The 14,199-nt window shown below is 51.4% G+C and overlaps 1 protein-coding gene across 1 annotated transcript; it reads right to left on the bottom strand.

Annotated features, from left to right (window-relative positions):
- Positions 1–11,275: 11,275 nt before the first annotated feature.
- LOC132401376 (probable G-protein coupled receptor 139) lies at positions 11,276–12,693 on the bottom strand. The gene is made up of 2 exons (XM_059983502.1): positions 12,654–12,693; positions 11,276–12,186 (listed from the first exon to the last, which is right to left on the bottom strand). The coding sequence occupies exons 1-2, from the start codon at positions 12,691–12,693 to the stop codon at positions 11,276–11,278; spliced, it is 951 nt and encodes a 316-aa protein (XP_059839485.1).
- Positions 12,694–14,199: the final 1,506 nt, after the last annotated feature.

The following is a 14,199-nucleotide window of genomic DNA, read 5'->3' as shown; positions in this document are numbered from 1 at the left end:
CATAGGCATTCTACAAACTCCCTCTCCTGAGATCCAGTACCTTCCTGACTTTCTGTGGTAAACTATGTATACCTGTCTGGACACACCCCTCTGCTGACTGCTCCTGTGGCTCCTCCCACAGACCCCTGTATACAGGCGATTGGAGGCACTGCTCCCACCTCAGTCTCTGAGATGCTGTGCTCCGTTTTGCTGCTAATAAAAGCCTATCGTTCGCCTCCCATCTCCGAGAGTTATTGATGGTGCATCAATTTTATTAGCAGCAATTTTAAAACATGGAGAGCATTTTATGACATGACAGATTGGATATTGACCCTCAATCTCCAGAAGCCGGCATCACTTTTGAACTCTGGCTTGCATGCTTCCAATCGTAGCTGGAGGAGATTCGTGTGACTGAGCCTATCACAATGCACAAAATTCTCCTCTCCAGGGTCAGTCTGCAGGTCTACTCCCTGATCAGGGACCTGCCGACCTACCAAGGGGCACTGGACGCCCTCAAAAGACAATACCTGCGGCCTGTGAACACCGCCTACGCAAGACTTTGCTTAGCGACATGGCGGCAGCGGGCCGGAGAGTCGAGTGCTGAGTTTGTCTGGGCCCTACAGACACTCGCGCGGGCCTGCGACTGCAGGGGACTGATGGCAGAACAGCATGCGGAGCTGCTAGTAAGAGACGCCTTCGTTACGGGGATCAGGTAAGTGTACATGCACCAGTGGTTGCTGGAATATGCCAATCTTACCTTACATTCGGCGATTGAGCTGGTTGACATGCTGGAGGCCGCTCTGCACAATGCTGATGCTGTCTAGGTGCGCGATCTCCTGCCGGCCTCGTGGATGCTGCAGACCCCGCAACCCGCCGGCAAATCGACCTCGGCTGCTGCCACTCACGAGTCCGTGAACTTCCCGCAAACCGCCGGCAAGTCAACCACAGCTGCTGCCAGTCGCAAGTCCGCACAGAGTTACTTCTGCAGACTCGAAAAGCACCCCTGAAAACGCTGCCTGGTCCGAGAAGCTATCTGCTTCAGCTACGGAAAGAAGGGCCACTTCCCCAAGGCCTGCGAGTCCAAACCACGAACGGGGTTGAGTAGCGCTGCATGTGAGGCATGGGGGTCGCCATCTTTGTCAGCACCAACTCGCCCCGCCTCCGACCCACAGGTGCTTACCAGGCATCAAGATGGTGATGCAACTCTGGCCTCCGTGACCTTCGACCAAAGCGCTCCACACCAGCTCGCAAGGTCAATGATGGACATCCTGGTGGAGGGGCACAGGACTAGCTGCCTGTTTGACACAGTCAGCACTGAGAGTTTTATTCACCCAGACACAGTGCAACGCTGCGGACTCGTGACACAGCCGGTAAGCCAGAGGGTCACCATGGCTTCTGGATCGCATTCCACAGACATCTGGGGGGGTTGTGTAGCGACATTGGTGGTGCAGGGCACAGAATATTTGGAGTATGACGGGCCCCTCCCACCAATCAGTCAGAAATCCTCAGTTTTTTGGGACTTCATTATATACCCCGCTACTGATCACACACACACCGACCCACACATCCCACCCAACACCATGCCAACGGCCACGCTACTGACACCACTTGCTGCTTTTCCACTCTCAAGATCCCTCCCCCACCGCTGTTCACCAACCTGACCCCCGATTGTAAACCTGTGGCAATTAAAAGCAGGAGGTACAGCGCGGGGGACAGGGCCTTCATTCAGTCGGAGGTGCAGCAGCTGCTCAGGGAGGGGATCATTGAGCCAAGCACGTCCTTGGAGGGCCCACGTGGTCGTTGTTCGGACCAGGCAGAAAAATAGGATGGTCGTGGACTATAGCCAGACCATCAATAGGTTCACGCAGCTTGACGCGTACCCCCTACCCCGCATCGCGGATATGGTCAATCAGATAGCTCAGTACAAGGTGTACTTGACCATAGACCTGAAATCTGTTTACCATCAGCTCCCCATCCGCCCGGAGGACCACCCCTACACCGCCTTTGAGGCGGGCAGCAGGCTCTATCACTTCCTGCACGTCCCCTTCGGTGTCACGAGTGGTGTCTCTGTCTTCCAGAGGGAAATGGACCGGATGGTGGACCAGTGCCAACTGAAGGCCTCGTTCCCATATCTGGATAACATCACCATCTGTGGTCACGTCTAGCCAGATCACAACACCAACCTCCAATGATTTTTCCGAGCGGCCAAAGCTCTTAACCTCACCTATAACAGGGACAAGTGTGTTTCCGACTCACTATCCTTGGGTATGTCGTGGAGAACGGGGTCATTGGCCCTGATCCTGACTGTATGCACCCCTTGTTGGAACTCCCTCTTCCCACCACCCTCAGAGCCCTCAAACGGTGCCTGGGCTTCTTTTCCTATTATGCCCAATGGGTCCCTCACTACGTAGACAAGGCAAGTACTGGTCAAGTCCACCGCATTTCCCCTCTCAGCTGAGGCCCGCACGGCCTTCAGCCGCATTAAAGGGGACATTGCCAAAGCAACGATGCATGCGGTGGACGAAACCATTTCCTTCCAAGTAGAGAGTGACGCCTCCAACTTCGCACTGGCTGCTACCCTCAATCAGGCAGGCAGGCCAGTAGCATTCTTCTCTTGTACCCTTCAGGGCCCTGAAATTCGGCACTCCACGGTGGAGAAAGAAGCCCAGGCCATAGTGGAAGCTATGAGGCACTGGAGGCACTATCTCGCCTCCAGGTTCACCTTGCTGACCGACCAGCGCTCAGTTGCGTTCATGTTCAGCAACCAACAGCGGGGCAAAATCAAAAATGATAAAATTTTGAGGTGGAGAATCGAACTCTCCACCTACAACTATGACATCCTTTACCGGCCTGGAAGGCTCAATGAGCCCCCTGATGCCCTATCACAGGGAGCGTGTGCCAGCGCGCAGCTGGACCAGCTATACGCCCTCCATGCAGATCTTTGCCACCCGGGGGTCACCCAACTTTACCATTTCGTGAAAGCCCGGAACCTGCCTTACTCCCTTGAGGAAATCAGGACGATGACCAGGGACCGTCAAGTCTGCGCTGACTGCAAACCGCACTTCTACCGTCCTGAAAAGATGCAAATTATCAAGGCCACCCGCCCCTTTGTGCGACTGAGTGTCGACTTTAAGGGCCCCCTTCCCTCCACTGACCACAATGTCTACTTTCTCAACATAATTGACGAGTACTCGCGGTTCCCCTTTGCCATCCCCTGCCCTGATACCACAGCCACATCCGTCATAAAAGCCCTGCGCCAGCTCTTCACTCTGTTTGGATATCCCTGCTATATCCACAGTGATAGAGGGTCCTCGTTTATGAGTGACGAGCTGCGCCAGTACCTGCTAGCTAGGGGCATTGCTACTAGTCGGAGCACGAGCTATAATCCCTGGGGGAATGGACAGGTGGAGGGAGAATGCCACAGTGTGGAAGGCCACAGTCCTAGCCCTTAGGTCAAAGGGATTGCCGGTCTCTCACTGGCAGGAGGTCCTCCCCGAGGCACTCCACTCCATCCGCTCCCTGTTATGCACGTCCACCAATGCCACCCCTCATGAGCGACTCTTTTTTCCCCAGGAAGTCTGCCACTGGGACCACCCTAACAGCTTGGCTGACGTCCCCAGGGCCAGTGCTGCTTCGAAAACATGCGAGGAGCAATAAATACTCCCTGATGGTCGAGAGGGTTCACCTACTTCATGTGAACCCCCAGTATACCTACGTGGTCTTACCTGATGGGTGGGAGAACATGATCTCCGTCCGCGACCTGGCGCCCGCAGGAGCACCAGACCCCTATCCTGAACACTCCACGGTGACTATGAACCCCGTACCCACCGATGTATATACCCACGAGACACTGCGCACACCAAGCCCTACACAGACACTCCCATACCGGGTGCCACGCACACCCATGAGGGATTACTGATGCCTAACGGGCTGGCACCTCAAGTCAGGCCAGAGCCAGCACAACCACTGCCACTGGTGCAATCACCACCGGCACCTGTGCAATCACCACCGGTGCTACGTAGATCGCAGCGACAGACTCGACCGCCTGATAGACTTAACCTGTAAATATACTTGTAAGAAACTTCGCCCCCTGGGGACTCTTTTAAAACAAGGGGGGTGAATGTGGTAAAATATGTATACCTGTCTGGACATGCCCCTCTGCTGACTGCTCCTGTGGCTCCTCCCACAGACCCCTGTATAAAGGCGATTGGAGGCACTGCTCCCCCTTCGGTCTCCAAGATGCTGTGCTTCATTTTGCTGCTAATAAAAGCCTATCGTTCACCTCCCATCTCCGAGAGTTATTGATGGTGCATCATTTTCCCAATCCACTTTCATATTAAAATCCCCCATAATTATCTTGACATTTTCCTTCTGACATGCTTTTTCTATATCCAGCTGTAACTTGTAGTCCACATCCTGGCTGCTGTTTGGAGGCCTGTATATAACTGCTATTAGTGTCTTTTTACCCTTGCCATTTCTTAACTCGATCCAAAAGGATTCTACCTCTGCTGATCCTATGCCCCTTCTTTCTAATGATTTGATATCATTGCTTACCATCAGAGCCATGCCACCCCCTTTACCTACCTTCCTATCTTTCCTATATATTGTGTATCATTGGACATTCAGCTCCTAATCATATCCATCATTTAGCTGTGACTTGGTGATAGCAACAATGTCATATCTTTTAACCTGTAGCTGTACAACAAGGTCATCCACTTTATTTCAAATGCTGCGTGTATTTAAGTACAGCACATTCAGATCAGTATCCGTTACTGATTTTGCTATATTTCTATCGCACAGCAAATTATCCTATCTATTCACCTGCCCGTCCTTCTTGCCATCTCTGCTGAACAGCATCTTTGAATTATTTCTATTTTCCTCTTTCTCGACCCCAGCACCCTGGTTTCCTTCCCCCTTCCAACTTAGTTTAAACCCTCCCTAACAGCTGTATTAAACAATCCCGCCAGGAGTCCTGACGAAGGATCTCGGCCTGAAATGTCGACAGTGTTTCTCCCTATAGATGCTGCCTGGCCTGTTGTGTTCCACCAGCATTTTGTGTGTGTTGCTTGAATTTCCAGCATCTGCAGATTTCCTTGTGTTTGCCACCAGGATATTAGTACCCTGGTTCAGGTGTAACCCATCATTTTTGTATAAGTCATACCTCCTCCAAAATAGGTCTCAATGGTCCAAGAATTTGAAGCCCTGCCCCAGTTAACCTCAGTCACACATTCATCTGCTTAATTCTGCTATTCTTACCTTCATTAGTGCATGGCTCAGGCAGTAATCCTGAGAATATTAGTCAGGAAGTCTGGCTTTTCAATTTTCTTACTAGCTCCCAGTAATCTTCCTTCAGGACCTCCTCTCTTTTTTGGTCTATGTCATTGGTACCAACGCGTACCAAGACTTCTGGCTGCTCGCCCTCAGAGTACTCTGGACCTGATCTGAGACACCCCGTACCCTGGCACCAGGGAGGCAACACACCATCCGGGTATCCTTATCCGGCTCACAGAATCTCTTGTCTGTTCCCTTCACTATCCCCTATAACTACTGCATTTCTCCTTGCTTTCTTGATCACGGCACTGGGCAGAGTGCTAGAATCCCATCTGCTGTGGTCTTCCTCTGTCAGGTCAACTCCCAGGGGTTCCACTCCCGGGGCGGTTGAAGCGGCAGGGCTGGGAGCTTCTTGGGGTGCAGGAGGAGGACAGAGGCTTGTTCTAGTGGGAGGTGGTAGTGAGTGTTGAGAAGTAGCCGAAGGTGGTGGATGACCAGTTCTCTCTCTATGGAGCCCTCGGAGGCGATTGTCCAGCCTGGTGGCTCGGGAGATCAGGGAATCCAGGCTGTCGGTGTCGTCTCTCGCCACCAACTCGTCCTTCGCCAGGATGCTGAGTCCATTCCAAAAAAACCCCCTGGAGCAACTCATCGTCCACCCCAAGCTGGCCACTAACATCTGGAACTCCACTGAATATTCGGCAACACTGCGGGAGCCTTGGCAGAGAATGAGTAGATGCTTGGCAGCATCTTTACCATGGATGGGATGGTCAAAGATCTTTCTAATTTCTGCTGTAAAAGTGGTGAAAGAAGAGCAGATATCTGTTGTCCCAACCTACTGTGGCCCATGTTAATGCACTTCCCCACAGCAACCCCATGAGATAAGCAATCTTTGACTTATCTGTGGAGTGAGGACTGCTGTTCAAGCACCAGGGAGCACTGAAGGAGGAAGGCCCGGCACTTCCCTAAATCTCCAGCATAGTGCTTCTGCTTAGGTACGCCAGGCTCTCTGGGCAGGGGTGTTGGTGACACATGGGGGGGGTTGCTGCTATAGGCTGTGTGGGCTGGCTAGGCTAGGTTCCAGGAGTGGGTTGAGAGATGAGTGGAGACATGGTCCACCTGGTTACTGACTCATGTGATGTGAGCAGACAGGGAACGAAGGTTCTCCTTGACACCCCCCCCCCCCCGGAGGAATTTGTCGTGCTGTCCCAGAAGGCTGGGAGGATTGGCTGGCGAGGGCTTGTTGAAGAGTGCTTGTGTCCACTGGGTTCATAGTGGCCAGATCATTCTGTTGCAAGGAACGGGCGAACCCAAACACAGGACACTGGCACAGAGATAGAGTAGGATGCAGACGAGGGTGTGAGTGTGTCTGCAGCTGAACAGCAAACAGGAGGGTGAACGGAAAAGCAGGAGGCAGGCAAAACTTAAGTTGAAACAGGACGTTGCTGGATCTGAACGGCAAACAAGAAAGGCAGGCAGCAGGGAATACTTATCTTGACACGGAAGGACTGAGTTACACAAGTAATGTCATGGTCCTATCTGGCAATTCCCCATTACCTCTTTAATTGAGCCTTAAATCCCCTCGCCTGATTTTCAATCATTCCCAATTCAGCAAATTACACACACCTGCTTCCAGGAGGACACTTCCAGTCAAGAGACTATCCTCCCACCATCCTGTGTGAGGGGCAACCCTCACCCAACGTAAAGGAAGCCCAACCCTAAGCCTAACCCCGGCAATGGACCCGGCGGTCGCCTGTATGTGCCAGATTCCGTCAGATCCCAGGTTCTCCAGTGGGGACACACATCTCGGTTCGTCTGCCATCCCGGAGTGATCGGACCCTGGCTCTCCCGAAAAGACACTTCTGGTGGCCTTCCGTGGAGGTGGATACCCGTTCCTATGTCTCTGCATGTTCCGTCTGTGCCCGTGGAAAAGCCTCCCATCAGCCACCAGCTGGATTACTTTGTCTCCACCTGTCCCTGGTTGCACATCGCCCTAGACTTCGTCACCGGTCTACCCCTTTCCCGCGGAAACACCACTGTCCTCACCGTGGTAGACTGGTTCTCCAAGATGGTGTACTTTGTAGCCCTCCCTGAACTCCCTTCTGCTCAGGAAACCGCAGACCTTCTCATCCGCCACGTCTTCTGCCTTCAGGGAATCCCCGTGGACATCGTCTCTGATCGAGATCCCCAATTTGTCTTGCAAGTATGGAAGGCCTTCTGTCGAGCCTTGGGGTCATCGGTCAGCCTGGCATCCGGCTTCCACCCCCAGACGAACGGGCAGATGGAACGGGTCAACCAGGACCTGGAGGCGACGTTACGTTGTGTAACAACAAACAACCCGTCTACCTGGAGCGACCACCGGCTGTGAGTTGAGTACACCTACAACTCTCTGGTGAGTTCTGTTATTGGGAGGTCTCCCTTGGGTACCAACTCTCACTGTTCCCCGTGCAAGAAGAGAAGACTGTGGTACCGTTGGTTCAGGACCATATCGATCGGTGCCTTAAGGTTTGGGAGGAGACATGCAAGGCCCTACTCAGGTCAGCAAATCGCAATAAGAAAACTGCCGACTGACGCTGGATTCCGGTGCCTGAGTACCGACCGGGGCAGATGGTGTGGCTTTCATCCAAGGACATCCCGCTCAAGAACAAGCCTAGGAAACTCGCCCCTCGCTTCCTGTGACCGTTCAAGATCGAAAGGGTCATCAATCCCACAGCAATCCGGCTTAAACTCCCTAAATCTATGCACATCCACCCAACATCTCACATCTCTCAAGTAAAAGCAGTTTCCATTAGCCCCTTGTGTCATCCCACCCAGATCATAGACAACCATCCGGCATACACCATCCAGTGGCTACTTGATGTGCGCCGTCGGGGCCGGGGCCTCTAATACCTGTTCGACTGGGAAGGGTACGGCCCAGAAGAGTGTTTCTGGGTTCCCGCTCCTTCATCTTGGACTTCCATCAGGACCATCCGGACAAGCCTGGAGGCTACCATTGGGGGGTGGGAAGAGAGGTACTGTCATGGTCCTGTCTGGTAATTCCCCATTACCTCTTTAATTGAGCCTTAAATCCTCTTGCCTGACTTCCAATCGTTCCCAATTCAGCAAATTACACACAGCTGCTTCCCATCAGTAAATGCAGGATAAAAACCCTGGAACTGCCAGTTCATTGGTCAACTCTTGTATGAGTAACCTTGTTTCATGGTTATTTAGGACTGGCAGTTCGAAGTTCTGCATCAGCTCCTGGATTCTCCACGTGAACTTTGTCTCTGCATAAAGACTCACCGAGATACCCACTTTCCATTGGCAGTGGTGCTAATGCCTAACGACTCTGCCTCCATGCCTGTGTCCTGCACCTGCGTTCATCCCTAGCCACGTCCTTGCGACAGGCAAACCTCGGCACTGAAGTAAAACTTAGAATACACAATCCTAAGTGGCTGGGAATGTGAATTACCACATCCAGTGCCCATTTCTAGACCAGAATCTGTGCGGATTTGAAATAACATCTCCACCTCACTAATGATCAACACTGGTGCACCACAGGGGTGCATATTCAGCCCACTACTCTACTCTCCACATTCCCCTGACTGTGTGGCTAGGCACAGCTCAAATACCATTTATACATTGGCTGATGATACAACCATTCTTGACAGAACTTCAGATGGTGATGAGAGGGTGTATCAGAGTGAGATATACCAGCTAGTTGTGTGGTGTCGCAACAACCTTGAACTCAAAGTCAGTGAGACCAAAGAACTGATTGTGGATTTCAGAAAGGATAGGACCAGAGTACACAAACCAATCCTCAGAGGGATCAGAAGTGGAGAGAATGAGTAGTTTCAAGTTCCTGGGTGTCTGTCATACAGAGGACGTGGGGAGCGGACCCAAATGCAAGACACAGACACTGAACTACCAGGAACAGGACTAGGCGTGAGAAGGAAGCAAGGGAAGTGAGGAAGAAAGGACACTGGACATGACCTCAGCCCCAGTCAAGACAAGGACTCCAGGCCTGGGCTAGGACTTGACGAGGATAGCAGAACCAGGACATGGACCTGGGGACTAGGAGCCTGGGCTTGGACTCCGAGCCAGAGACTGGACAAGGACGCAGAACCTAGGTCTTGACTCGGGCTCGGACTCCAGACCCAGGTCAGGACAAGATGTAGCTACAGGATGAGGAGGGGCACAGGACTGGACGCGAGACTCATGCACAGGACAAGGAAATTCCAGCACTGGGCTGGGCAAGGAACTCCTGGGCTGGACAAGGCACAGAACCTTGGTCGAGGGAGAACAGGAATGCAGAACAGAGTCGAGGAAGAGACAGGAACATGGAACACAGAGCCGGGACCCCTCCTTGGGTACAGGACATAGGGCCGGGACCCCTCCTTGGGTACAGGACATAGGGCCGGGACCCCTCCTTGGGTACAGGACATAGGGCCGGGACCCCTCCTTGGGTACAGGACATAGGGCCGGGACTCATTACATAGAACACAGAACCGGGACCCCTCCTTGGGTACAGGACATAGGGCCGGGACCCCTCCTTGGGTACAGGACATAGGGCCGGGACCCCTCCTTGGGTACAGGACATAGGGCCGGGACCCCTCCTTGGGTACAGGACATAGGGCCGGGACCCCTCCTTGGGTACAGGACATAGGGCCGGGACCCCTCCTTGGGTACAGGACATAGGGCCGGGACCCCTCCTTGGGTACAGGACATAGGGCCGGGACCCCTCCTTGGGTACAGGACATAGGGCCGGGACCCCTCCTTGGATACAGGACATAGGGCCAGGACTCATTACACAGAACACAGAGCTGGGACCCCTCCTTGGGTACAGGACATAGGGCCGGGACCCCTCCTTGGGTACAGGACATAGGGCCGGGACAGAACACAGAGCCGGGACCCCTCCTTGGGTACAGGAGGTAGGGCCAGGACCCCTCCTTGGATACAGGATATAGGGCCTGGACTCATTACACAGAACACAACGAGACAGTTCCCAATGCTAGGTAGCAGCAAAACAGCCAGACCTACCTAGTGAAGGCACTGACATGGACAGATAGTTCCAACAGGGCAAGGCTCCAGACACTGGCAAGGCAAGGCAGGGCAGGTCCCCAGGCACAGGTGTAGGTTGCAGGCAGGGCTTCAGAGGGAAGGAAAGGAACTGTCCAGCCTCAAGGTAACAGCAATGATGGCCTGACTTACCCCACATAGGACAGGATACCAACAGGACAAACCCACACAGAGACAAGGACAGGATACTGACAAGACAAACCAACAATCACCCTTGACCCCAGGTCCACTTAAATTCTAGGCCCCAAGACGAGAATCAGGTGCCTACCATTAAGCCCAAATGAGACAAGGGATAGCAGGAAGACCTGGAGTCTGGAGTCCACGGACCGGTCCGTGAGCCGGAACGGGGACGTTACGGACTGGACCATGACAGTGTCATCTCAGGATCTTACCTGGTCCCAACATGCTGCTATAGAGACAAATCAGCGGCTATACTTTATTAGGAGTTTGAGGAGATTTAGTTTGACAACTGTATTTTATCAGGCTGCATCATTGTCTGGTATGGGTGGGTGGGGGGAGGAGCTGCGCAAGATCGAAAGGCGACGTCCATGATTAAGGATTCCCACCACCCGGACTTCTCATTGTTACTGTCGGGAATGAGGAGCAGAAATCTGAACGCACACACTCAGCGATTCAGGAACAGCTTGTGCCCCTCTGCCATCCGATTTCTGAATGGACATTGAACCCATGAATACTACCTTACTACTTTTTTATTTCTGTTTTTTTGCACTAATTATTTTAACCATTAACCATTACTTGTTAACTCAGTTTTTTCTCTATATTTATTTATCATGCATTTCACAGAACTGCTGCTGTATAGTTACCAAATTTCACGACATATGCCGGTGATATTAAACCTGATTCTGATTTCATCCAGAAAAACGGCTTGTGTGCGCGTTTACCCAGGGCACCGTTTTTCAGGGGCACCTTTTGCCCGAGGGACATTTTGTGCGGAGGCCCTGGGTTTAGCTCACTTACGGAAACGGCGAATTAACAGAATAACTGGCAACACTGGATATCTCACGGCGAACAGAATCTGCTCTCGGAACTTCGACTGGGTGACCCCGTAAATGAAGGTATTAGTACAGCAGCTTAAATTGATCAGCATAAACCCGACCTTGTGGAAATTGTATTCGGAAGCATTGTAATCGGTGGGGTTCTTCCCCGCAATGGTATAGTACAAGAAATGTGCCAGAGCCACCGTCCACAGCAAGATGAAGTTGGCAGACAAGCCGAAGAGGAGAATCACCGACTTTCTCCTGCTCTCCATCTCCGGATCATGCGCAGCGTCAGCGCTGTTCGCGCCCCTCAGTCTTCTCCGGATTCGACTCGCTACTAAGATGTATTTCACTGTCAGAACGTTGAGCAGCAGAATGAAAGCGAACGGGAGCAATGGTGTCAAGACCGAATCAAACCAGTCATAACCCACCCACCCTGGCTCAATAAAAATGCTTGCCTTTGTATGACAGTCCCATGGGATGTTGTTAATGATCTCCCAGGGTTCTATTGTAAAATAGTGGGGGATATTTTTTAGAGCAAGCAGGATGCCGGTTGTCCCCAGAACTACAACTGCAGTTTTCTCGGTACAATACTTTGTTCTCAGTTTCTGCAAACAGATGGCAACGAATCGGTCAAAGGTAAACACGACGGTGAACCAGACAGAGTAGTCTGTGGACGTCCGAACAAGCAGGAAGACAATCCTGCACACGGGGGTAATGTGCAGGAAACTCTCGGGGAAGTGGTGATAACTGATCTGCCTTAGTAAGACCTCGCTGACAATGAGCAGGAGATCAGCCGCTGCCATGGCCACCAGGTAGCGCGTGGTACAGGGGGACAGGCCGCACTTGCCCCGGCAGAGAATCACAACCGCCGCTAAATTCACTGAAATAGAGGAGAGACAATGGAGAAGAGAGCGGCAACTAATAGTCAGACATTGCCCTAGGCTAGTTCTGTGTTGTCAGGCTTCAAATCAAGGCAAACCGGACCCATACCACCTGAAAACAGTGCATATGCAATGTGAAGGGGGGACGGAGAGGGAGCAAGGATCTGGGAACCAACTGCTCCCAGAAAATATTCTGGCAGGCCCGGGAAAGCAGATGTTGGAATCTGCCGAAGGAACTCGGCGGGTCGAGCATCATCTGTGGGGTGGTCGCTGAGGGGTGGGGGGGGGGGTGGGCGGGGAGGAATTGACGATATTTCGGGTAATCAAGACTTGTACATGGACTGCCACATATTCTGAACCCTACCAGGTAGGGTTAGGGGAGTGATAGAGCACGACACCACAGCAACAGGTCCTTCGGCTTAAGCAGTCCGTGCTGAATATTGTTATTCTGCCTAGTCCCACTCACCCGCACATGGACCACAGGTCTTCATACCCCTCCGATCCATGTAAGAATCCAAGTTCCTCCTAAGGATTGAAAATGAATCTACGCTTCTAGTAAGTGATATGCCAAAACAGTTCAGGCCGAACCAGGACTTCTTTGGTTATTCAAGTTCAAAGTAAATGTATTATCAAAGTTCGTATATGTCACCTTATACTTGAGGTTCATTTTCTTGCGGACCGTCACAGTAGAACCAAGAAATACGGTAGGATCAATGAAAATTTCACGCAATGTGCAAAGGAAGACAAACTGTGTAAATACACCAATAATAATAAATACTGAAAAACATAATGTCCTTAACAGTGAGTCCACGTGCTGTGGAATCAGTTCACAGTTGAGGTGAGTGAAATTATCCGCACTGGTTCAAGGGTAATAACTGTCCTTGAATTTAGCGGTGTGGGACCTGCCGCCTCCCGGATGACGGCAGCGAGAAGAGAGCATGGCCTGGATGGTTCCTTAATTGCTAACGTGTATCCCATTCTTATCAAAGAATCAGGTACACGAAACTGAATATGAAATGTTTATAGGGAAATGGCAAGGATGACATAATTTTTGGCGTTCGTCAAGCGAAGTTAGGCACTGAACTTTTATACAGAAAATATTAGGGGCCGGGAAACATCTTGAGGGCAGTGCAAAGGAGAAGGGACAGGCGCGGAGAGTATGAGGAAAGCTGAGCGGGCTATTAGTTTGAGGAATCTGAGCTTGTTGGGACTGGAATGGTGGAGCTGAATTTGGGAATCGCGATGAGTGGGAATGCAGAGGAAGGGAATCGTTGTTCTACACTGCAGGAAAAGAAACATAAAATACGACAAATTGAAGGATTAGCACGGTACATCAAATATCACCCGCCGTTGGCAGAGATTATTGGAAGAGGAAAGGTGATACAATTTCTGGAACATTGCTTTGGCAGGATCAGAATGCTGAAGAGAACGTAGGGGAATAGGAATAGTAAAAGCGGCTACAACTCCGGAAACGTTACGTTGAGCCTTTATCAAAGTTTGTGCAGGGAGTGAAAATGAGATTTACCAGGGCTGAGGGATTTTACCCACAAGGCTGGAGAAACTGACGTTGGAGTTGGAATGCCTCGTCTCATTATTACCATCAGGGAAGGAGGTACGGGAGCCTTAAAACAGACAGACACAGGACTCATTATGAACAGCTTCTTTGCCACCACCATCAGATTTCTGAACGTACCTCACTAATAATTTATTTTAAAATATTTCTATTGTAACTGATAGTAAACTTCTCTGAGTTGCACTATACTACCACAAATCAACACATTTAAGGACCTATGTCAGTGATGATAGATTTGATTCTGATTTGGACACCAGGCTAGTACGGATGTATAAGATAATGGCAGGTTTCCATAAGGAGACAGAAAACCTGTTCCCATTAGCTGACGGCACGGTATAGGATCTAGTCCGCCAGAGGCGATAGCCCGAAAGATAATGGATGTGCAGATGGTTAATCATTTCAAAAGGAAATTGCAGATAACAGAGGAAAACAAATTAAA

This window comes from Hypanus sabinus, chromosome 10 (genome assembly GCF_030144855.1).
Source record: "Hypanus sabinus isolate sHypSab1 chromosome 10, sHypSab1.hap1, whole genome shotgun sequence".
Classification (NCBI taxonomy): domain Eukaryota; kingdom Metazoa; phylum Chordata; class Chondrichthyes; order Myliobatiformes; family Dasyatidae; genus Hypanus; species Hypanus sabinus.
This window is presented reverse-complemented; position numbering and strand designations above follow the sequence as displayed.